This window comes from Cryptomeria japonica, chromosome 3 (genome assembly GCF_030272615.1).
Source record: "Cryptomeria japonica chromosome 3, Sugi_1.0, whole genome shotgun sequence".
NCBI classification, from domain to species: domain Eukaryota; kingdom Viridiplantae; phylum Streptophyta; class Pinopsida; order Cupressales; family Cupressaceae; genus Cryptomeria; species Cryptomeria japonica.
In genome coordinates, this window is record NC_081407.1 from 509,831,630 (window position 1) to 509,858,734 (window position 27,105).

Here is a 27,105-nt window from a genome sequence, read left to right on the forward strand (position 1 = left end):
GAGTTATATTGCAAAATCTAGTTTTTGGAGGTTTTTTCAGTTTCCAGACTTAGTCAAATTTCAGGATCAGGGCATTCCAGACTTAGCCAAATTTCAGGATCAGGACCTCACTCAAGCCGGACTTGGTTATCCATGTGATCTCCCCGACAGCACTTCAAGTTATATTCATTTGATAAAATGTACCTCTTTGGACCTTTTCACATCGTCAAGACGTTAAAATCTTGCAAGGACAAAGCAAAATTGGATTTGTAGCTCCGGTCCTTCACTGAGGGACAGGAGCGATTTTTCCCCTGGAGGCATTTCTGTGCTCATGAAAATCTTCAATTTATATTCAATGGAAAGATCTCACCTTTCTCCATCACTTCCAATTCGTAATTCATCTTGACCCTGCAGGAATAGTAAAATATTTGAAAACGAGCTCCCGTCCTTCACTGAGGGACAGGAGCGATTTTGCTCCTACAGGCCAAAATATCATGATTTTACACATTTTATCACTTCACAAGGCGAAAACAAATCATTTGAAATGCCTAGGATCAAATATCAAAAAAGTCAAAATTTGGTCAAAATTACTCAATTGGACAAAATTCATGTTTCATCATCAACACTTAGACAAATTTAGACTCTGCGTTCAAAATTCCAATTGAAAATAGACCATTCTGGCGAATTCATTTCATTCAAAATTTGCATTCTAGAAAAGGAAACTCAAAAGCTCTCAAAAAACAATTGGATCTTGGCTTGAAAAGGCAAAATTTAAAACCCTAAGGCTTGGCCCTAAATCCAGACAACTAACTGACTAACAAAACCCTAAAAAAGCAAAGCGAAAACGAGCAAAACGAGCAAAAAAACATGGGTCCCCATTTGCAATGGGGCGATGTGTGAAAACGTCACAACAGGAGGCAATCTTATTAAGGACGTCATGTTGATCGCTAAGTAATAATAAACGATTGTCTTGAATCTCTAAAACCTTATTGTTGGTTGGATGCTTCGTGGTAATGGCCACTGACTTATATTGCCTGGTGGAAACATGGAATCCCTCGAATAATCATCATGGGGTACGTCTGGTGCAATAATCATATGGTCATGCTGCTGTAGTCACTCCTAGTGTAGATGAAGTTGATCGAATTGGTTGATTTCAATGTTCTTATGTCTAACCACGTTCTTGGTCAATGATCATTGAGCAGTCCATGGTAATCACCTTGTTCCCTAAAGATGGTCGAAAGACTAATTTATAAATTTGCAAGTCCTTCCTTGTCATCCTTCAACCTTAGAGGAAAATCGTGAAGTCTCATAAATGAGACAATTTTCCGATTTCATTTATATGATTAAAAAATATCATTAAATAATAACATTAAATAAATATTTAATAATTTCAAATATTCATTCGTTAATAATTATCATATTAATTAATAATAATAAGCGTTTCATTATGCTATATATAATGATCAAGGAGGAGACATGACACAGCAGTAGATATCTTTCCCCTGACTGCTGTATTAGTTATTATAATTATTTTATTCAATTCCTAGTTATCTCTATTACTTATGCGATCTCTTTATTTTCTCTAACCTGTGTGTTAGTATTACAACTTGTGTTTATTCTTGTTAAACTATCGGGTTAATATTGCAACCCTTGACTTTGGCTTGGACCCTCCCGATAAGAGTCATGTGTGTTCGATGTTTTGCTTAGTCGAGTATATAGTTTCATCTGATCGGGAGTTTTGGAATACAGTCGTTGTCGAAGATTCTGCTGTATATATACGTGTATTTTCCGTGAAGATATTGCTGTGCACATTCGCATTATCTGTGTTGAGTTATATTCTGTTCATGTAATACCTGTGAATGATTTGCTGTGCATTTATGTGTGGTTGTTCCTGGAATATATATACTGTACATATGCGCCCAGCAACTTAAAAAAATCAACAGCATGATGATCAAATCTGAAGGGAAAAAGAAAAACTTACATTTAGCTTTTTTTAAATGTTTAAAAATTTGAGCAAATCGGAAAAAAATCGAATTTCAATTGAAATATTTCATCATAAAATGTTTTTATATTTTATAAATTAAAATTTTGAAATTTTAAATTTAAGATTTATTTAATATCAAAAGTCAAAATAATTTAAAGTTTCAGTATAGAATTATAAACCAAAAAAAAGAATACAATTAAAAAATTTAAATTTTCACCGAAAAAAGAACTAAAAATTATAATATAAAAAATCTATATAACAATATAATTTAATATTAAAATTTAAAGTAAATTCATTATTTAGTAAATTTGAATATTATCTTTGAAGTTCAAATAAAAAAGGTCAATGGGGTTGTTCTCAAATGGCTAGGCCAAAGGATTCTCACAATGGAGATTCATGTTTGAATCCCCAAAGTGACATCCTAAGATGGAATTAAATTCATTATTTATTTCTTTATTTATTTATTTAATTTAATATTAAAATTTAAATTAAATTCATTATTTAATAAATTTATATATTATTTTTGAAGTTCAAATAAAAAAGGTCAATGGGGTTGTGCTCAAATGGCTAGGCCAGAGGATACTCAAGATGGAATCCCCAAATTGACATCCTAAGATGGAATTTCAAATGGTGGCTCTTGGACTTCCATTGTGGCTTCTAAGTTGAATAAAGTTGATTAAGTTGAATATATTGATGGGAAGGAGGTCCCCCTTGTGACCTCCATTGGTGTGGAGGCAGTCTAAATAATTCGTCCTTACCAGTTTAAATAAAAAGTATAAAATAAAACAAAATAAATGCCCACCTGCAATTATTTCTCCTCAACCCAAAAGTGTAGAGGTATGAAGTCACTTCACAGGTCAGCCTCAAAGAAATCTGTCTTCAAATCAGCCTACATTATGATGCCAGATAATCTCCAAAGAAACCCATGATTTTTGTGTGAGTGCCTTCCATAAGGCTTGGTAAGTTTAATGTTCTGGTGTTTTGCTGGTTCAATTGTGAACTGAGCCTGTATTTCCATTTAGCCGCTCAAACAAAATGTTGACGGAGAAGAAGAATGAAATCATGGCAATTTATCACTGGGAAACCAAAAAAAATGGTGTGATTTTGGCAAGCAAAAAACCTGGGTTTTTTCATGAATTTCTCACATGATTTTCAGGAAAAATTTGCAATTCATGTTGAGATCCAAAATCTTGCAATAAATTTCAATTTTTCCTAAAATCTGCTACTATGCTTTGAACAGTTGGTATCCTCATGACCTTTGGGAGCACATCGTCCACACAAGAGTCGCATGATGCTTTCATTTTTGGGACAGTCTCTTGCCAAGTGTCCTTATATATTTCAGTTTTGACATTTCAAAATAAGCCAAAGTTTGGAGTCATTTTGTTTCTAAATATTGTCTGCATTACTCATGTTTTGACATCTATTATTATATTAATTTGTTGACTGCCATAAGCACCAGGTGGTGAACACTTATTTGTCTGACATGACATAATTTAGTTCATGATAATCATAGTTTGAAATTTTATATTCTTCAGTCATCTCTAGACAATTTGTGGGACAGTATTTGACTTATTCCCACAAAAGATACAAATTACAAGATCAATACTATAATTTTCCAATCGTTTTTTTTTTTCCAATATCAATACTGACTTTCCACAACATTCTTTGTTCTCGTTGTTCCATCAGCTTGCTTGATTGCGTTAATTACCTGGTCTGCTCCTTGATCATGATTGTCTTCTAGTATCAATTTTGCTCATGCTTAGTGGCATTACTTTGTTAGAATTTGGCATCATTCATCAAGTACTTCCTCTTCTTCGTAACAATGCATTTCCATGCCATTGCAAGGTTTGTTGTCTATATGCTTCCCTTTTTTCAGCATGAAGATCTGATATAATGATACAGTGCTTTGCTAGGAAGCTAGTAAGTTGTCAAATAGTCAATTTTCCTCTTACGTTTGACCAAGATAGAATTTGTAGGTGCATGGTTTCTTAATGAATCTTCTTTGACATACTTGAAATCATGGGTGAGCTTGTCTTCACTTTTGTGTCTTGACTAGCTTATGTATTTATTAGCCCATTTATTCTAGTGCTTCTATCTTTTGTCACAATTAATTGTTTGGTTGACTGACTTATATTTAACTTCAAACTTGACGTCACAAGGGCAGTGGCGCCATAAATATTTAATATAGAATTCTATAATACCAAACTACAAGCTACGGGACAAAAGGATAATTAGTATTACTATTACCTATTATACTAATTGTTGGTGTAAAAAATACACCTCTTCATGTTAAGTTGAACTTAGGTTATTAGTTTTCTAGTTAGCTTAGTATGTAGACATGTGCACCTTAAATAAACATGTGAAATTTGAATAAGCATATGCAACTGCTATTTGGAATGGTAAATCAACATGTCTTAATGTATTTGATAGCCCCCCACCATGGGATGGCTCTATCACACCCACCTTTTTACCCACTAGCATTTAATTCATTTCCTGTCCTAGATTACTATATAAATGTTGGTTGAAAATTTTGTACACTTTGGGAAATATACAAAATTGTGGTTTCAACCACGCTGTGTGAGTAAAACTCCCCTAATTAAGGGAAGGCTCGCCCTATCTATATCTAATCTAAAACTAAACGGGATGAGACAGCAGTCTTTCTTTTTTCTTCAAGAAAGCCAACATGTGAAATTTGAAACAGCAATGACAACCTTTTAAAATAAGATGAGGGAAAGGAAATGAAGTTTCTTGAAAGCTCAAAGATTTCCGTCACTTCCTTCAAGACGGGACAGCAATAGCAAGCTCAAAGACTTGAATATATGAAGTCCAATCTACCCTTTTCTATGCTAATGATATCAAGAACAAATTATAGCAGCACAAAGTCTGAAATATCTTATTCTCTTCTACACAAAATAGTAAGAACTAGTATGAGCTCAAAGACTCACAACTATTTCTTATTATAAAATCTATTTCTAATCTCTCTCTCAAGAATAAGTGTGAGCACAAAGACTTACAACTCTTCCCAAGAGAATATTTACTCTAATTGATATTAACCTCTTATACTTGCAGCACAAAGACTGCAAACCAAATTCGATTAAGCTCTCTAAGAGACACTTGCAAGAAAGATAATATAGAACACAAAACTCTAGAATGTAGCACAAAGACTCAACACTTGAGTGATCTTCTTCTATTTCTTTCAATTCTTCTATTTACACATAAAAGCTCAAAGACTCTCTTGCTGCAAACTTGGCAGAGTTTTTGCTTGCTTTCTAAAAGATAAGAAAATACAATAGACCCCCTCTAGAATTTATAGGAGGAGAACCTTGAGAAAAAGGTGGGAGGATCCTAACTAGAGAAATTCTCTCAACCACCAAGACTTCAAAAACTAACTATGACTTATTCAAAGTTACAAGTCTTATCTTAAATTGACTTGTAACTTGTCTACTTGTAATTACGAAAGTTCAAGTAATCACTTAACTTGCAATTTACAAAATGTTTTTATAAGTAAATATGTCAAAAGAGAAACTACAGCTAAGAAATTACAATTCTGAAAATGCAACGAAGTGTTGAAAGACATTTATGTTGCAGCATGTGTAGACATGAATCCTTTAAACTTCTGGATGATCATTTGCAGCTCATCAAGATTCGGTTCATGGGTATTTTTTGCCACAATCATGGTCTTCACAATAACATCGTTACAATGAAGGATTGTGGCATTATTCTTCTCAAAGGAAGACTGAATTTCCTGTAAGAAGACCTGGTATGTAACCAAAGTTTGAATAGATACAACTGAAAATGGTTCACTCTTCCACTCATGATGAATATACAACTATAGATCTAAGAGAACCCTTTATTCTGATAATAATTCCCCATTCTGATCCATGATATTACAAGAAGCTTTCTCACAACGAGAAACAACATCTTGAAATAATTCCACTCGCAATCTCATGGCATCATCAATGTCTTCAACAAGTGACTTGAGAACAAGGGTTTTGTTCTCCAAGAGCTCTTGGTATTCTAGATACACAACCCTCAAAGGAATAACTTGATGTTCTAGAAGAACATTTAACTTTTGTCGAGGAATCCTGAGCCAAGTTGTCAAGCTATCTTCCACCTTTCCCAAGCTCTGTTTGTAAGTGTCAGAAACCTGGTTCAATTGTTCCTCAATGGTCTTCAATTTGACCATCATTTGAAAAACGTCCTTCAAGACCCGTGCACACAAATCATGAAGTTGATCTACCCAAGATTCCAATGCTTGTACCTTTTGAGCAGCTCTCTCAACTCCTTGAATTGATTCTCGTGGACCGGAAGAACTTGAAGGATTGCTCCCTTCACTAGCGGATTTAGTGATCTTTTGAACATCTGCAACAAGTTGCCTATTCTCCTCTTCTAGCTTGTCCTTTTTCGCTAGAAGCTCATCATATCGTTGTACTAGTGAAGCTACGGATTGCTGGGCATCATGCTTGACTACTTCATGTGTTTGCTTACCCAACTCTACCCTTGTGACCTTGTAATCAGTAGCTTGCATCTCCTCATGTGGCTTGTCTACAAGAAGCTCAACAATTTCAGCCACCTTCATTTTGTTGTTGTCAACTATTACCCTTTAGATTGTCTTGGCTCTTTTAGCAACCTTGGGCCTAGATTGTTTAAGCTGTTGATAATCAAAGACATCGGGAGAAATTTCCTGCTTCTTTCTCGTGGGAGTGAAAGAACTGAGCCATGGAGGTAAATCCATTAGGTCTCCTTTAGTGGCAGCTGAAAGCAAAGGAGAAGCAATTTTTGTTTGAACAACCGTGGTCACCCTGGGGAAAGTATCTGTCTGGATGTCGACCATGGCTTGCTCGGTTACCAAAGGGCATGAAGATTGTCTCATAAACTCCTCAAAGCCGGAAGTAGAGGTATCAATTTCTGATAAATGAATACATGCAAGAGTATCCTTGAAGATTTCCAGCAAACTCTCTTATTGATGATCAAGAGGTGGCTCAACAGTTGAAATGGGAATGGCATTCTGAGGGGACTCATCCACTACTATAGGAACATCTTGAATAGTGGAAGAAGCATCCACATTTGTGTCAGGAGGAGATATAGGTAGCTCCATGGGGATTGAGGAAGGAACCTCAAGAGGTGACTCTGAAGCTAGTGACTTAGGAGCATCATTTGATTGTTGTTCTTCCTCTGGATTGTTAGGTACAATCACATGAATATGAAGTTGGGATTTCTCCTTCCCACGAATTGTCACCTCCTCAGGAGGAAGTATCATTGCCCGACTCACCCACAACTTAATTCTAGTGCCTGAAGATGATGCACCTTCTTTGTTATCTATTTGAATCTCGGACCTACGACCAAGGGGTCCTGTAGAGTCATCTTCCTTACCAATTTTGATCTTGATAAGTTTAACACCATTACCTTTGAGCCAAGTGTTGGTGTTAGCTAGGATAGGCTGAAATCTCTCAAGAATGGAAGTGCATTCTTTGTGTGACCACTGAATTAATGGAAGTGGGGCTTCATCAACTCTTTGTGAAGCATACTCTGGATCAAGCACACTCTCATCATGAATCATTCCTTGTAGAATGTCCACCAGGTTCGAATCAATAATCTGCTCAAGGGTGAGCCTGCAATAGTCCATCTTACGGACCTCCTTTTCTGTATGAAGATCCACCCAAATGTCTTCTATCCAATGCACATGTATAAAGGATTTTTTGTTCCTTTCTTTCATGCCTCGGTTGTCAAAATCTGCCCTTGACTTGAACCTTTTAAGTTTGATCTCCTGCGACTCGGTCTCCATGGCCTTGGCTTTGGTAGACGTGATGAGGGAATATCGGTCAATCTTCAATGGGTTAGCTGAAGAGATTCCCATTCCAACCTTATGCTTGACCGATTGACATGCATGAACAGCCATGATTTGTCTTCCCAACTCCATAAGAATAATCTTATTGGTTGGGTATCTAGGAAGCATGTATGGCTACCCACTGTAACATCCAACTCTCATGTATGTGAAAGTTGAGAATTGAAGAAACAAACAGCCATACTCGTTCACTTTCTCCCATTCTTCATCTGCCACTCTTTTGTTTCTCAATGTTTTGTCAAACAGACACATGTAGTGACCAAAGAAAGTATCCTGAACCCTCCTGTAATGCAATCTGTTGGGCCTCAAGGGCAACTGATCATAGTACTCCCACATAGGTATAAGCGAGCGATCACCCTTGGTAGAAAGACCAAGGAAATGTCTAAGTGATGCTGTTATATACACAAGATATGAGTTCATATAAAACTTCATAGTGGTAGGAACTGCTGCAAGTTGTTCACACAAAACATCACTGATTACTTCTCCCCAAGAAATGTGATGGGATTGCCTTATGAACATGATAAATTGATACATCTAGGGTTCGAAAACATTAGAATGTTCCAAGCCCAACATCCTGCTAAGGAGAGTGATGGTGTCTTCGATTTCCCACTTGAAATCGCAACGATGCAATTTGGCCCATCTTGTGAGAGCTACCCATGGTTCATGAATCCACCTGTTTAATGTGGTGCTTGCAATCCTTTTCCCTTTTGGCATAGTAATCGGCTGCACTACTTTTGGAAATCCCCATGTATAGGGCAGCAGATGGGATTCTAAAAACTTTCTCAATGGTGTCCACATCAAGATAGATTATGGCTTCTCCATCATCATTCTTGATGATTCGTGTCTCCTTGTCAAAATGGTGAGCACAAGTAAGAACGAACTTGGGTTCTAGGGCAGCCACCGGAAAAGAAGAAGCATGGTGAATGTGGCGGTCCAACAATCGCTGCATATTGCTATCGTTTGGATCCCCCACCCTTTTGATGAAATATGACATGTCAACATGCCCTATTTCCATATCCTTGATATGATCCATAGGAGAGGAAATTTGCGAAGGGGAGACCTCATTCTGGTACTTATCAAATTTGTGTTTCATCTTCTTTGGAGGGGAAGATGATGGTAAATCTAACATTAAAGAACAACTTGGTATGTTGCGATGAAGACTTAAAAGTGTCAAAGCAACATCAAGATCAACTGCAACTATCATCTTTCCTCTTCAAATGGGAAAAACTCCAACTCTTGCACTTCACAACTTTGTGAGAGGAAGATGGGACATAAATAGGGATGCTTGGAACTTGGCTTTTGACGAATTTTGGATCTTGGGGAATGTTTTACAAGTGGGGAAGAACAAATGTGCAATCGGGCTTTTGAAACCCGAATGCAAGTATGCTTGTAAAAAGAAAATGAAATAGTGAGTGAAAAATGAGATTTTGACATGTAGGAAATGGTGGGAATGGTATGTACGGATGATGGCAATGAATATGAGTGAAAATGAAAAAGATTTTGGGAAGATCATCTTTATGAAAATGGAAAGAACTTTCAATCTTGTAATCAAGTTTTAAAAATCTGATTTTGAAAGGATGAGCATTTTTTCAACTTTGAAACTTGGAATTTCAACGAAAGATGGTTAAGATTTTTCAACCAAAGGGGTAGATCAACTATTTTCATCTCACTTGCAATCGGGTTTTTAAATCCTAAATGCAAGCAAAGAGGGAGAATGGGGAAAGACAATGCAATTTGCAAATTGCTTTGCAAACTTGGAACAAAGGGGAAAATCTCTCACAAAACTGATTTTAAGCAAGAGCAAAACAAAACTAACATATATACAACTTGATCAAGGAAACTAAAACAAGAGAAGAAAACATACCTTGATCAACAAAAATGACCTCCGAAGAACAAGAAGCAATCCTTGAAAGAAGAGATTGAATCTCTTAAATAGACAAAAGAAGACAATTCAAACCCTAGCCACGTTTTTCAAAAACGCCATATGCAGCAAAACGCCTAACAAATGCATGAAGAATTGGTCAAATGAAGCTTCCAATCCCCACACCTAGGTAAGAGAAGCCAAAACGACTTAGGAGAAGGAGGATTTGTGGCACTTTCATGAGGTAAATCGTGGCATTTGAAGAACACGTGTTTTCTGTTTTAATGCCTTTGAACCAGCAAAAATGATTACCATGTGGCACAAAAAGAGTTTCAAAATGCATGAAAATCGCTTAGGATTTAAAATGCCTTCCTCCTAAAATCTCTCCTCAAAAATCGATTGAATCCTTCAACAAATTCGACTTCCATAGCTGGTCGGGTTCTTGGAGAAGGGCAACAAGTTTAAAATCTGCAAAGAACATATGAAATTGGGTTTCTAAAACCTATTTGCAAGTTTTAATATGTTCACTTTTCATGCATTAAGGCAAAATCTGGTTTGTGAGAGAAAACTACAAGTTTAAAATACATGTAATAGGGAAATAAAACTCCCTTTACAAGATTTAATCAACTCAACAAAAGACTAGTAAAGGGAAAATAAAATTCCTTTAACAAGTCACAAAAATAACTTAATAAAACTTGTTAATGGAGGAGAAAAACCCCTACCATAACTTAAAATCACTTTAAGTGAAACTTTTTAAATAAATTACAAGTTTTATTTTAACTTTATAATTTAAAGTTCACTTTTAATATGTTCAAAAAGTTCCTACAATGACTTAAAAGAAAAAAAGGAACAAAGGGGGAAAATAAAACTTGCAACTTAAGGGAAATTTCCCACCTGCAGCCAAGGAGGAAACACCTGAGATTGAAGGAAAAAACAAAGCAAACGAAGTCGAAACGTGATGAAATTTGAAATGTGGTTTGAGGATGGACTGAGGATTAGTCTTGTCCAGGGGTAGAGCAAAATTCTACCTTGGGAAGCATGCCATAGAGTAAAATTTTCATTTTTTGACAAAAATTTCTATGTAATAGTCCATATTTTTTAAAACAAAAATGAGGACAACAATAAACATGATGCTTGTAATCTTTCTATTTTGTGAAGATTGGACACTGAAAGCCCTATATTGTTAATGCATGGTAGCTTATGCAAGATAAGATCTTCCTAACCTTCCTTGTTCTGTTATTTACATGCTTCATGTCAGATTTATATTGCATATGATTATCGGATTGTACAAACATCACTCATCATTATGCTATCGGGCTAACCACCCGATAGCATATTAATGTCAATTATTAATTGGCATTAATATGCTATCAGGGTATTAACCCGATAGCATATTAAATGCTATAAGTCATCGGGTTATTAGCCGATACATACTTGCTATCGGGTGCATAACCATTGGCACCGGTTCACATCTGTTATCAGGCGTAATTATATCGGGCATATTTGTTATCGAGTTTAATGAATACACCGCTTCATTTGGAATTAACATTAGTTAACAACTGCACCGGTTGGATTACATACATCGTGCACTTTGAATCATCGGTGTTTATATGAACCGATTCATTACATTGATCAGTCATTATATTATGATATTACAATATGCTATCGGGTGTTTTGAACCGATAATCAGCATTGTGTTAATGGTATAATTACAAAGGCACCGATCAATGGGTGCATTGATCGGTCATGCCTAAAAGGCATGACCGGTCAATACACCAATTGACCGGTTGCCTAAATGATATATATGCCAATTGAATTCATTTGGAGTAGACATAGAAATTATTAAATGATCTCTCTCCTTCAGACCTGCAGATAAAATCAGAATTATCAGACATTGACATAATTCCTCATATCCATTTATAGCATACATAGTTCATAACTTGTTCTTTAATTGAAATTGAAATAACTTTACATATATAAGTTCGAAATTCAGTGCTTAATTTTCAGAAGTAAGTTCGCTTTTAGCCTGGTTTGATTGTACAAATATATTGTGGCAATGAAATTAGGGTGCGGTAGCCTCTTGCTTATTGAAAATTGGCTCCTAGTTCCTTGAGATCTGACACTTTATGTGGAAGAACGTGGAGCATCTATTTACACCACCTTTGCCATGATATTTACATATCGAGAAGCATCCTCAAGCAGATCTGATTGACCCTTATGTCCAGAGTAGTTAAAGATAATTGATTTAGCCTTTCACTTTGCAAATTCAGCTCCATTTGCTTAGATCCAAAATTTTTTACCCGTCATGGATTGTATTTTGTTCCTCCATAGCACCTTTGTCGAGCAAGTGATCACATGGATATGTAGCCATTTAGTTGGGCGGCAATTTTTTGTCCTGAGTTTTGCACTTTTCTTCTACAGATGCTTAGTATTTTGCATATAGCCTTTGCATTCAAAGTTGTTTTTTAGCAGTTTGACTAGTTGAAACTCTAATCAGAGAGCTGCTAGTAGTGGTATCTGGAATTTTTGGTTAAGAGCTTTATTTTTTCACAATTTCTCAAATAAGTCCATTGTTCCTATTCTAAAACATTTCAGGGCCATAAATTTTGATTGTAGTCCAATTTTAACGTGACGTTTTTGAATATTTATATTTTTTCACAAGATCTACGTAGTGGTCCAATTAATTCTTCCCTTTAATAAATCATATACGTTAATTTGTTGTTTGTCAATATTAAAGTAATTTTCATTATGGGGGTTTCTTAATTGCAACAGGAAAATTATAAACTGAAGGAAATTTAAATATTCTCAAGTTTAGGGTGCACTTTATATATGCACCATTTCTTGTACCTTTAGTTATTAATGGTGATTTGCACAAATTATCTCAACAATACAACCATGTACTGTTTTTTGTGCTTTTCTCTCTCTACTTTGCACTGGTCATCATTTTGAGAATGCAAAGTTACTCCACTAATTCTAACTTTCGTTCATTAAGGATTCCATGATAGAGACGCTTAGAAGCAGAGATTTGTAGTGACCAAGGAAGCAATAATCGTTTGGGGAATTAATCGGCAAAACAAAAGTATAAGAGTTTTTGAAAAAATCGGGAAAAAATTGGATTTACAAAAAAACGTAAAAAATTGCAGAAAAACAATCAAAAACTACTTTTTTTAATATTTTAGGGCATTTCCATAGCATAGAGATATTGTAGGCAAATAAAATAGACACTTCAACACATGAATTGTAGAAAATAGATTTTCATTGTTTATATTCATATCGTTGTTTATGTTGCACAAAACATACCACAACATAAATAATATCTAGATGGTGATAGATGCCAAAATGTCGATTACAATATAGTTTGTGACTTTGAACAAAGTTAACCTATAAACTAAGTACAAAATTCCAAAATATCAAATGTAGGCAATGACATGCTAGAGGGCAGGAGGCCCTGATGATGAAGCTCCTGGGTGAGAGTCTGTCCTAGCTCGTTCAACCCATTCAGGATCCCAGTTGGCTTCTCTCATGAGATCAAAATCTTCAGTCTCAAGCGGAGCATCATCATCAACATTATCATCAGCAGTAGCAATAATCAATTCAGACACTGGATCTATCTCATCGAGGTCAATTGGCGAGTCTTCCTCAATAGTTCCTGATTTTGCCCATGTAGAAATTAGTCTTTGCCTTACAAGTGAAAAACACAATGAATAGTGAATACAATTTCGAAAACTGCAACTATATATTAATATTCTCACCTTGAGCTTTCCTTCTCTTCAAGTGGAGGTTGTGGTAAACAAATACCAAGTCATTCATCCGTCGTTGTGATAGGCGGTTGCGTTTCTTGGAATGTATGTGTTCAAAAACACTCCAATTATGCTCACACGATGATGAGATGCATGGTTGGCTCAAAATGAGCACCGCCATCCACCTTAAATTTGGTAATTCATCTCCAAAAGAAGCCCACCATTGAGCTGAAAAACACATTATATGGAGATGATATTGTAAGACTAAGAATATCTTAAAATCTTAACAAACTTAATGAACATGTTGGCAAAATAAAGAGATTGTCAAAAGTTTATGGAGTCTACCTTGTTGAATGGTCTTTCTACTTTGTATAGCAGCCCTAGAAGAGAGAAAAACCTTAGCCTGCTTTTACGCTTCCAACTCTATTGTAGCCGTATCAAATTTTTCCATGTTAGGAAACATTTTGTCCATGCACTTAAAGAAGCTTTGTTTGATCTCAGCATCAATATCCAAGAATGAAGTCTTATAGAATAACAAAGGATTGAGCAAGTATCCCGTAGCATGGAGAGGAGTGTGCTTCTGTCTATCTCATCTCCTATCAATTATGTCCCACAACAGCATATACCTATCCATGTTATTTCGTAGCTTACTCCTTATCACCTCCTTGGCCCTATCCATGGCCTCATACACATATCCCATGGGGGGTTTTCCCCTTCCACTTGTCTCAACACTTTTACTAAAAGGCTCTTAAATTTTTACAATTTGTTCAATTGATTCCCAAAAGGTGGTAGAATACATGTACTCTACCACTGTTATGCCATTTGCCTGATTTGTCAACCCAGACTCCATCCACTTAGCTGAAACAAACATTCGCCTCAAATTACCTTTTTGTTCACATAGTTTCTGTAATGGAAGAAAATATGTTGTGAATCTTGTCACCCCTGGTCGAACTAGCTCCTTGCCTCCTGTGAAAGAGCGCATTATAGCCAAAACCCTCATGTGATTATAAACAAATTTGCTAACCTTGTGAGTCTTCTGAAATGCCTCCTTAACCCATTCAATTTTTTCAATGTCCTCTAGGGTTAGATCAAGGCAATGTGTTGCACATGGCGTAAAAAACATAGAAGGGTATTTATCTGTCAAAAGTCTCCCTGCAGCAACACAAGCACTAGCATTGTCTGTGATAAATTGAACCACATTTTATGGCCCTACATCTATAACTACCACGTCATACATCTCAAACAATGCATTTGAGGATTTCATTATATTAGATGCATCCATAGATTTCAAAAAAACAGTGCCAATCTCAAAAGAGACAAGTTAATGAGAGTTCGGTTTCTTCTATTTGTCCAACCATCTGACATGATGCTGCAACCAGTAATAGCCCACTGTAACCGATACTCGTTAACAACATCTTGAACATCTTCTACTGCATCTTTAAGCATACTAACCCTCAATGACTCATAAGATGGGGCTTGAAACCCAGGACCTATAGCTGCAATAGCATCTACCATGGGTTGCCAATATGGATTTTTGGAAGCATGGAATGTCATGTGAGAGGAGTACCAATAATTAGCAATTTCCTTCTTTGCTTGTTCAGTGACAGTTTTCCTCCATCCTGTACTCTCCAAGGTGGTTTGAGATCCCAGTGTAGTACGAGGTTGGAAGAAAGTATGAATGTTTCCTCCACCTGTGTTTGGTCCACGTGCTATAGAATTAGGTGTTGACCTAGATTCCCTGAAACCCCCATCTTCGCTATCTTCCTCACCCAAACAGTTCTTCCTGGGATCTGCAGAACTAGAACCTAGTTCAACCCCAATTCTCGCCTTTTTGGCCTTACTCTCAGCAATCCCATCAAGAGATTGCTTTGCCTAATATGCGACATCTGCAAGGCATACTTTGCATATCTCGGTGTTATTTCCTCGTTCTTTGGACAAATGTCATTTGAAATGATAAATTCCACCACTGATATCTTGTAGACACCAATTGCACTTGACCTTCGTGCTACCTGGAATTGTTGTGCAATGTGTCCACACAAAGTCTTTTTCACGTGGCATTGTGATCAAGAATCAGTTCTGCAAAAGCACTTTAGTTCAATCTTTCAACAATTTCAATAGATAGTTTTAAAGATATGAGTTTTTATGACTACAATCAAATGTTATGACTGGACCAAAAAGACAATTGTGAAGGCATTATGTTTCTTGTAAGCATGAATATACACATTTAGGTCATGTACAAGTAATTCAATTTGTTGAATCATCAATTCCTGCATTGGTGACATGTAGAAGATGACTGTTGCAGCAGTCAAGCATGAGGATTAAGCAAGTCTTCCTCAGAATGCAAGCTGGTAAGCTGTGGAAGTTCTAGAGAAGATCCACAATGCATTTGAAGGGTCCTTAAGCAATTGGCTTGTAAAACTTCCAAGATGATAATGGAATCATAAACCCACTTTGCTGGTCTTTTCCCATATGTAAAAAATATCAATTTTGGCCTTTTGGGTGTTGACTTCAATAGTATATTAGTATATTGCATTTGATCAGCACATAAGTAAAAAAAGTAAAAATCAGTGTTGGTGAGTTTACACAAGAATATTTAAGTTGATTACCGATCAGTTGGTATTGGAGCAAACTTTTTCATGTGACTTGTTTAAGGGTGTTGCTAAAACATTTTGGATAAGTGTGTGTATTTATTCCCTATTCGATAGTTGACAACTTGACAAGGAAGTGCAGGCCATTTGGTGGCATAGTTAAGCTATGAGCAAAATTTTGAAGAGAGATATTTTAAATTATTGAAGATACAATTCCAATTTGACGTAAACTAAACTGCAAATAAAATATCATAAACTAAACTAAACTAAACTGTAAATAAAATTTCATACCTAAACTAAACTAAATAATATTAAAAACAAAATATATGAAAAACTGTAAATAAAATTTCATAAACTAAATGAAGCTAAATATCATATATGAATAAACAAAAACTAATTGTAAATAAATTTACAATATGAATCAAAGAAGGAAGTTCATTTGTTTTGGGAGGTATGTTGTGAGTGTTTTGTATATTCATGCTCCCAACTGGATTGAGTGGAAAGAAGATATAAATTCTACCATTTGAAGAAGATGTTGATGCAGAGAAACTTGACAATTGAATCACTCAACTTAAAGGTATCCTTCAGCATCATACTTGCACTTCAGATTAAAAGGTCTCATTTGCTAGACTAAGAATGGCAAAACATTTTTGTCTTGGTTTGTAAGTCTCTAATTTTCCATGGCCATGAAAAAGAAAGTTCTTGGTAGCATTTGTTTAAGGAAGAAAAGGGTATGAAATGTCTTAAGCAAAAACAAATTCACTGCATACAAGAATACACTAGCAAATTTTGTAGAAGGGCTAATTAAATGGGTGACAAAGAGACTGTTATGTGCTAAGGAGATGAAAATGTAAAGACAGCCCTTTGTAAAAGGACGGTCAAGTTCTCATTCACAAGAAATGGAGGTTTGATAATGATACAAGTTTGAGAAAGGAAAAAGACTTCATACTTTGTCATGAACGTATGACAGTCATCAACACATACAATGCAAACTGAGTGAGAAGTTTCCATTAATTAACAGTGAGAACACAGGGCTGTGTGTTGCTAAATGACAATTTCTTGTATATGACAGTCATATAGGCAAGAAAAGGTTGAATGCATCATGCTACAGGTTGACCCAAGTATTGATGCTATGAGGATAGCTAAACACCATGAGACGACACAATAGTTCTTGTGGAAGTGATGAAAGATAAGATGGAATCATGCAAGGAAAAGAGAACTCAGTTGTGAGTTAGGAGTGACAGTATTAGCATTATGAAGTGAGAGCAGTAGAAAACGGTATGATTGTGTATGCCTTGAACAAATCAATGAATGTACAAAGATACCAAGCACATAGATATCATGACAGAGGAAAGGGTAGCAGAAATAGTAAGATGAATGGACTCCTATGACATGGTATTTCATGATAAGATGTATAGTCCAAAGGGAAAGCCAGGGTAGTGGGTTCATAGTCGCTCCTAATAGAGACTATAATATGGAAATTACAAATTATAGTAAGTTCATAAATTTCCACTCAATCCAGTTGTGAGCATGAATATACAATATGTATGTCTTCTTCTATGGGTTCATGGTATTACAAATTATAGTAAGTTCATAAATAGAGACAGACATATTGAAAAAAACAAATGGAAATAAACAAAAACTTTGATAAAAAAATATGATAATGCTGCTCCCAGGAAATTTCTCAGAAGACTTGCTCTTGCTCTCGACTTGCAGATTTCTCAGAAGACCAAAGCCACCTAAATATCTTCGACTTGCTGTCCCCGTTGACTTGTATGGATCGATGTGTGCTCTCCGCAGACTTTAAAGAAAACGCAGGCAAAAATATTGCCGTTTTTTTCACACGGTTTAGGGTTGCTTTTTCCTTCGTGATTTTTCGCTGTTTTTTGCCGTTAGAATCGGGTTTTAATCACAATTTTTTGGTGATTTTCATCGAAAAAATTGTTGACTGCAGTTGACCGATTTTTACCAATTTTTTGGGGAAAAAAATCAGGCATCTCCCAGACTCCCGATTAATCGTGTATGATCGCGATTTTTTCCAGATGTTTGCTTCTATGGTTTGTACCATGTGACAAGAAATGAAACACAACCGGTCAATGCAATAGAGAAGAATTTTTTAACTGATGATGAATCCTTTGGCCTTTTTTGTCTCTCAGCTTCAACTCATCTCAAGATTTATATTCATGATTTAGAGATGCCTCTCAAAGCTTGGGAGAAGCTTGCAAATCTGTTTGAAACATATCATTAAGCGGCTGAAGTTGGAGTTTACTCTCATAAGTTTGAACTCTTGGAACTTTGGCACCATTGAGGGGATTTCATTTCACAATTCAAGCTAATCAGGTTTCAGCTGGAGGACTGACAAATTATGAAGAAAGATGATCAGCTAATCATGGCTGTTCTTTCTAAGCTTTGGGACCCATATTTAATGTTTGTCTCCACATTGTACACCAATATGGCTTCTTGGGTTGACAAGTTTAAGTGCCACCACTTGGTGTTTTTTATGAGCAAAAGATCATACAAATGGATACGTTTTCTTCTCATTGTTTGAAGAATCATGCACCCGTAGGGCATTGAGATATGACTTTGAAGCAAATGAATGAAACCAACCAAATATTCAGGAGGCTTTAAGGATGGTTGATCTAATGGTGATTAATCTGAATCCTCTTCTTCAAAGCAATAAAATTTGATGAGAAAGCCAAAGACATGCACATTCTATAGGTAGCTAGGTCATTTAGACTCCATATGCCATAAAAAGATGGTAAAATGGGAAGGTGCACTAAAGAAATAGAACCTCGTGCAACAAAAAACTTGATTGTCCATTGAAATTTCTTTATATGAAAAAAACTTAGCTGCCTTTGTTTCTTCTTAATGCAGTTTCATATATGATTGTTGCTACAAAACAACTTTATCCTACATGTAATTGAATCATTGACTTCGAGTTCATTCATCATATGGCCAAATTAAAATCTCAATACTCCACTTCCAGTCACTGTAAACCTGAACAAAATATTTGTCCATAATAAGTTCTTCCTTAGATACTTTTGGAGTAGGCAATGTTGAGGTAGATAAGTGACAGTTTTAAAAGGTTTTCTATGTGCTAGCATTGTTATGGAATCTATGGTCCTATCAAACCACACTTTCAAGTTTCAAGAGATGGCAAAACTGTTGAGTTTGCACCAAAGAAAGTTGTAATCTAAGGTTTGAAAAGCAGTTGATTGTTGCAATTGGCAAGGTTGGTGATTTGTCACAGCTGCACAGTTTTGACAGATTTGGGCCTCATGATCTGATTTTGATTGGGCTTGCATAGCCACTTCCTCTGCTCTTTTTACTAGACTTTATTAGCCGTGTCTTCTTTTGAAGATGAAAACATATTTTGGGGGATGATAGCTTGATCCTTCAGCTCAAGAATCTTATCTACATGCAAGACACTAATCTCATGGAGCTTATATTGCTCAAGCTACTTTAAATCCATCTTCTTAAACACTCAGTTCATAAAATCAATTTTCTTGCAACACAAGGCGTCTGTGATTCGATTGTCATAGATCTTTTCTCTCATCCCTTTACCAAGGTGCAGTTTCTATATCTTGGATCTCTCTTTGGGTTGAAGAAAGCAGTTCTTAAGGGGAAATAAACTCATGATTCCTACTTTCTTCTCCCATTACCTTATTTGAAACTTATGGGGGATGTTGGTGTAAATACTGTAAAATACAACTTGTCATGTTAAGTTGAACTTTTAGCTTATTTGTTTATTTAAGTTAAACTAAGTATTGAGGTATGTGCCTACCATTTTATATTGCAATATAAATAGGATTCTCATAGCTATTTGTAAATAGTTGAGACAAGAGTCGATAAGATTTAGAAGCATGTTGTTGTAAGTTAGACAAGAATCAGTAAGATGTGGAAGCATACTGTTGTTCTTATAACTGTTTCATTATCATACTGTTCAGTTGGAAGTTCACATTTTGGTAGTTCTTATGTACCCACAAGGTCCTAGGATGGTTTCCCTTTTGAATTCAACACCAGCAAACAATGGATAGAGAATAATGCTTTCTTTGCCTAGATAGTGCTCAATACAATATTTGCTGGCACAGGGAGGATTTGGCACGAAATTAGTGCCATCTTAACAATGAAAATGGTACTGGTAGGACCAATAGTAGTCAGTTCAGACATGACTATTAGTTGAACTATATATAACTACCATTTGGAGTACATTTGAAGTGTGCTACCTAAGCTGACAATCAATACAAAAAAGCATAATGAAATCACCTCAAACTTTTATTAGTGGTAACATATATCTGTCTACCAAAGATCACAATTCAATTAACAAGAACAACCAATGATTTGATGTTGACAAATGCTATAGTTAGTGAAACTTTGCAAGAAACTATCCCACTGTTAGATTATCAACTTGTTATTTTGTTGGAAAATGCAATCATTTTGTGTTTCTATTCATTAGAAGAAACAGCTATTGCCAAGCAGCCCACTTACATTCAGTAGACAAGTAGTGATAACCAATCTTTAAACCAGCATGAAGTGAAAGGAAAGAGGAAAGATTTCTTTAGTAGCAAGAATCAAACAAAAAACAATATCCTCATTTCCATTCCAAGATTCAGGAGCTGACCAAGAAAAAAAAGGCAACAAAAGATCAAGGGAAAGATGTAGTCATTGCGCTTACAATTTAAAAGGAAACAAGAGGAAGAAAAATCACCATGGAAAATAAATAAGTAGCAAGTTACCTTGCACAAAGTTAACCTCAAAACCATGACAAAGTCATAGTAACAGCATCAAGCCACTCCCAGATTGGATATTTGTGAAACTTAGAGAGTTATTTTCAAGTATCATGATGAACATAGCATACTATTGAAAGTCAGATTTCAGTATTACAAATTTTAATGCTTTTGGTTGGGCCTTACAGAAGTAAATACCAGACACCCATGAATAAGAGCAAATGCAGTGATCACTTTATTAGAGATTGCTCAAACTTTTATACACAGGTGTATGTTAATTTTATGGTGAAACATGTATACTTTCATTTGTTGCTTGTTCAGTGTGGTTAGTTTAATCAATGGATTATTGTTCTGCTTTAGTTATTCAAACCTCTTATCTTTGTAATGATTTTTTATGCAAAACCCATCTTGCGGGGCTATTCGAAGTTCATTAACTGTCTTATATGCATGATTGCTACAGGTGGACGGGCTTCCTTTGGCAGGGGGGATGCCATCAGAACAGAGGAGAAACAGGAAATTTCTTCCAAATCTGCACCCACAGTTGTATCACATCGCCGTGGGGGACATGTGAAACTTGTTGGAAACAATACATTTGCCATGCCAAGGAATGTTGCAAGGCCCCTAGGATGGGGAACAAAAGATAGCAAGGGAAAAGCACCTGAAGAAACACCAAAGTCAAATGAAGAATTTAGGAAAATGCTTCTAGAGTCTTGAGATCAATGTCAGTTACATATGGTAGTAATCTATTGCAGCATATTTCTTATATTTTAATGGTGAGGCAATGCATAATGCTTTAAACTTTGTAACCTAACATTCCATGTCATGTTTTTGTGTGTCAACATGAATCTACTTTTTTGGCTTTGTTAATATTGAATTTAGTTTTTTAGTGGGACTCAAGATCCCAAGTATCATAAAGATGTACAATTATATTTCACCCATAGAATTTGTGGGTCCATGTCTTCACTTTGTTCATCTTTTTTTTCATTTTCACATCAAGAAGTTAAGGTTCCCTAGAAACCAATTCTCTAGATAGTTCATGGGTCTCAAAATATTCAAGGTGGTCTGTGAATATTATCCAATTGTATCACAAAGCTTTCTCAACCTTAAAACATGCTTTACTTTTTGAAATTTTGTTTACTGAACACTGTTTGGGTTGGCCATTTCCATAATCAATACTTTTTCCCCCATTCCAGTTGTAATGCTTTATAATTTGTCAAATTGACATGGTCTAGAGCTTTACAAGATGGGTTTTGCTGGTGATATATTCATAATTAATTAGAAGGTACAATAATACGGGTTCTGCAACTTCAGAATTTTTCTTTGCCTTAGTATAGTGCAAACAAACTTTGTTTGTTAGAGGTGGGACATAATTTGGTCTTATGTCCAAGTTTACATGTGTTATACAGGGTTGTACTCGTACTCTTCTGATAAAGGCTTTGTTAAAAAAATGACGTGAGCAGCACATTCCCATCAACCAAGGATGTAATTAAAAAACACTGAATCTGGAAAAGCAATTGAAGTCTAAGGCAGCCCAAGAATGTAACACCTTGTTTGGTGTTCAATAGCTAATGTTAATAGGCGTTGAGGGTCAGATATGCGTCTCCAAACCCATGTTATGTAGGTGATTCATGATAGTTAATAACAATAAGAGATAATAGTTTTATAGCAATAAGTGTTTCCTCCATGTTCAATTTTTTTTTTTAATTTTTACGAATTAACATTGGAATATATTTAGTTCCCACAAAATATAGTAATCTGGTTTTTTTATAATATTTTGGCATATTGTTTATAAGGCTGTCATATGGCTTATTTCATGTCTAACTTATCAATTGTTCTCAAATTTATTCCTTTTCCATGGTCTGTATGCATATAAAAGTTTGTAATAGATGTCTGTTTGAATCTTGATATGCGCAGTCGTTTCTTTGAGTTTTCAACACGCATTATTTTGTTAAAGGTAAGAACAAGGTCTTGATCCCAAAAGAGAGGATTTTCATGAATCTCATACTCATTCATGGCTTGTTCATGGCCAATAGTCAGCCATTGGACATTATTTGAAATGTTGAGGTGGATATGTCATGCATTAACTTCTTGGCTAACTTTGGAAATGAATGACTTAGTTGTAGCTAATAATTATCAAGCTCTCCATAGAAGACAATAGTGCAATTAGAGTGAACATAGCTTTCAAAATGACAACCCCGTTATCTTTTTAATTTAGACATGACCAACCATACAAGGACTTAATGGACATAGAGGAAGGATTGAATATCATTTAAACTATTTCACTCAAGGTAGACATAAACAAATGTACACTAGTGTGGAAAGATAAGAAATTGATTGGTGACACAAATAAACATTAGGAGAAGGTGTTGCAAGAGATTACATGTATTCTAAGCACCTATGAGCAAATGACCCCAAGTGAAGGCCACACATGCTCCATTAATATATGTGTGAGCAATACTAAGACAGTATTGTTTATACCCATTGGAGGTTAAATGTAATGGAATAACATGCACAAGAGCATAATATAATAGGAAATATGTTGCAAATACTTCAAATATAATATAATAGGAAATATTTGCAAATACTGCAAATATAACAAGCCTCTTCAAAGGACCTATCTAAGTCTTGAAATTATCTGTCAAATTATTTTGATGCTTTCTTATCTGATTGTTTGAAACAATGAACTAAAAGTTGAGATTAACGATGAAAAATATGTGATTAAACACCAAAACTTTTCATAAGTCAAATCTGAATTGAATTTTGATCAGTATAGTTATTAATATGAACCGTATTATGATATTGCTATTAGGATTAAACTATGGAGTTTTTGAGTCAAACTCATTTACCCAAGATTCATGAGCAGTGGTTCACAAGAACTTATCTCTCATGAGAATGAATGGTCCACTTAGAACTCATTGCATCTAGGTGATGCTCACAGAGGTGAAGCATTGGGCCTTCTCATGAGGTCACCCATCCCAGTATTAGTCCAACTCAAACACGCTTAACCATGTAGTTTCTTCCAAAGTTAAATCCACTTAGCTTGCAACCACGAAAGCATAACCTTACTTAATTTCAAATAATTATATTTGATTCAAAACTAACTTGAAAACCCTCAAAATATGATTTTATTAATTTGCAAAAGTTTATGAAGCTAGAAACAAATACGATTTTCGTATTTAACTCACAAAGACCTCCAAGTGTTACGACTCGCCGAACTAGCTATGATGACGACTTTGTAGAGTTGTACAAACACGTTAGGGCTCCCAAAGGTCAATAAAAAATATTTTTAATTTCTCCCATTTTTGGTGCCCCCTTAAAATGTGGTTGATGGCTATCTAGACATATATTCAGCAGCATCATACAAAGGAATTTTCAAAAAAAAAATGAGCCAAGTCTCTTGCATATGATGTGCTAAATATATGGCCAATGGCAATGGATGATGGTTTTGTTCCTCGTCTTTGGAAATAAGGGTCGAGAATTTTGGTCATCCCACATCGCTAAAAATAGTGAAGGGCTTTCTTTCTTGGATGCCAAACACAAAGCAAAGCTCTCAATAGAAAATACTCAAATGAAGTTAGGTGCTCTCAAATCATTGAAAATAGTGAAGGGCTTTCATCCTTGGATGCCAAACACAAAGAAAAGGTCTCAATAGAAAAAACTCAAATGAAATCTTCTTCTAGATGAAGCTAGGTGGTTTCTTTTTATTAAAATTATTAGATTTCCACAATCCATAATAATATCTATTGCTGCTTCTGGATTTGATTGTGTGACTTTTTTTGCATCAACGTTTGAGATGACACTGTGTGATCCACCATCGGGATGTTTAGAGAATGCCAAGATATAAAAGAAGGTAAATTGCAGACTAATACAAGCTCAAGGCAATATATGAAGGATTGGGTACATAGAAAGACCCAAGCATGTAGAACAAGGAGTGGGAAATAAATAATAATAATAAAAAAAGAAGAATAAAATAAAATGACAAGGTTTCAAATGTTGAACCCCTAAGGTATTTTTGGCATTAATGTCAAATGTTAGAAGATGTTTGATAATTCTCCTTGGCATGAAATGCAGATATGATTATGTTCATAATTCAGGTTGTTTACAATGTGGTCATACTTATACATCTTTCTTCATGCATCTTTGCTTTCATGTGATATTCTTGGCATCACTATTGAAAGACCTTCACTCTATACATTGTAAAAGTTGTGATTATATTTGTGAAGGTATTTGATTTTTTGGCTTCATTCATATGTGCAAAACCTATTTGAAGATACCTAGATGCAAAGTGTATAAGGCATATTTGTATAAGCCTAAGATGTTGAAAAATGTTAAATCAGGGTCAAAAGGTGATGTATTAAAGTCACCTTAAGTGACTAGGTTGTGGGTATATTATATTCAAGTTTTATTAAAATATCCCACTGAAATCCTTTTGAGTTTTAAGCGGTCAAAAACATTTCATTAAGTTTTATCTGCCCTTGAGATAGTATTCGGGCAAAAGCATTTTATTTTTGAGCTCTTTTGTAATGGCTAGCGGTTTTTCAAGCCGTTGAGCTCGGGCTAGGGCACACACATGACAGATAGGTTTTGTTTGCTCTCAACCGAGGAAGATACAGTGAGCATTGTGTAACAGTTTTTGGAAGACATAGCAATGACAGGGTAGACAGTGGAAATGATAGGAAGTTTGTAACAAGAAGGTGCTTGTAGGTGTTTCGTTTTCTTAGTTATTTTGCTTATCATATCTTGAAAATGTCATTATGTTTTGCTTGGATTAGTTGCATTTTTGTCTTGCTTAACCAGTTTCTTTAGGAAGAAGGGGTTCCTGGTTTATAGTGTTATTGTCTCTTTATATCTCTGTTATCCTTGGTTCGAGTATGAAGTTCAAAATGTTTATCTTTGTGTTTGGTTATAAACCCTAGTACAGGTTTTGTTCAAAGGAGTTTCAATTAAGAAGTTGTTTGGTTGTTAAGGGATTGTTTAGTTTGCTATCTTTGTTAAGGCATGTCAAAAAGAAAAGTGAAAGTATTTTTTAACCCTGGTTAGAGTTTCGGTTGCAATGCCTTTTATTTATGTTTGGTCTTTTGGTCTCCCTTGTTTGGGAGTTTATCATACATTGTTTCATTGAGTTTATCATGCATTACCTTAATAAATTTTCTTGTGTTTTTGTGTTAAGGGTTTGTTAATGTAACCCTAGTTCAAGTCTTGGGTTACTATTCTTTTATGAAGCACAAAGCTTAATGCGAGACTAATGATGTGACATACAACAGAGCGTTATATTGTTAATTGTTATGAAAAATTGCAGTATCATTACCATTCTCTCATTTGTTATAGAAAACTAAAAGAGCAGTTAAGATGGCAGTTATGATTTAGTTCAAAGTGGCAAAACATTATATATGTTACATTGAATGAATTCAATTTGTGTTGAGCAAAAAAGAAACATTATTCTCAGATTGAGGAAAAAGGCATTCCACTATTTCATATTTACTACTTGAAAGTTTTATTGATAGCACACTTAGTGCTTTGTAAAACTGATCAATTATAGAAGTATCTCATATTGATGTGTATACAAAAATATACACATTAGTATGTTGAACTTGAACTTTTGCCTCTGAATCTTAAAGTGATGTGAGATCAGAGGATGTTGTAGAAGAAAGAAATAGAGATGATACTCTGTGTTGAATTTCGAAAGTAATTGAAAAAGTGGTTGTGATAGCCAGTGAGGCATACTATTTGCCAATGAGGCATTTTAAAACATCAGTTTATCAAAAAACCCAATGAGGCAATTTCAAGTGGTTTTATTCCCCAAGAGGGTTTCCACTCAAGACATATCATTGTGTCATATTCTTGTGTATGTTTTTTCTTATTTTGCTATATATTTTGTCTGCTTCATATTTATTGCTCAAATAAGTCAAATTTGAAAAAGCATTTAAAAGACAAAAATTACCCCAAATACAAAGTACAAAACAAAATAGGAAAAATGCAAAAAAGAAGAGAAGAAATCTAACACAAAAAACATGATACAAGACTATATATATATTATATGTGTGCATGAATATCAAATATGGTATAAAAAGAGAATTTTCCAAACAAATATGGTATTTGGTGGAGGAGGACTGCTCAACTAAGGTCGATTTGTGGACTCGGTCATGCTTGATGTCGGCACTGTGTTCTTTAAATCTGGTGTAAAAAGAGCGGCGTGTTTTGCCTATGTAGGGAATCCCACAAAAACAAATCACTTTGTACACACTCGATTCTAAACGAATATCCTTGGAGTCTTTAAGAGGGGGGATCTTATTCCTTAAGACCAAAAAGGGTTTGAAGACCACTCGAAGAACCCTTTTTATAAGGATTTTAGAAATTCTCTGAGAGATGCCTTCAACATAA

At 35.3% G+C, this 27,105-nt stretch overlaps 1 protein-coding gene across 1 annotated transcript in view; it reads left to right on the plus strand.

Moving 5' to 3' along the window:
• Positions 1-21,759, plus strand: part of LOC131044879 (uncharacterized) — a 267,983-nt gene extending 246,224 nt beyond the window's left edge. Inside the window, exon 16 of the mRNA XM_057978352.2 lies at positions 21,185-21,759. Within this exon, the coding sequence (XP_057834335.1) occupies positions 21,185-21,438 (254 nt within the window). The 3' untranslated portion in view covers positions 21,439-21,759. The remainder of the gene's footprint in view (positions 1-21,184) is intronic.
• Positions 21,760-27,105: the final 5,346 nt, after the last annotated feature.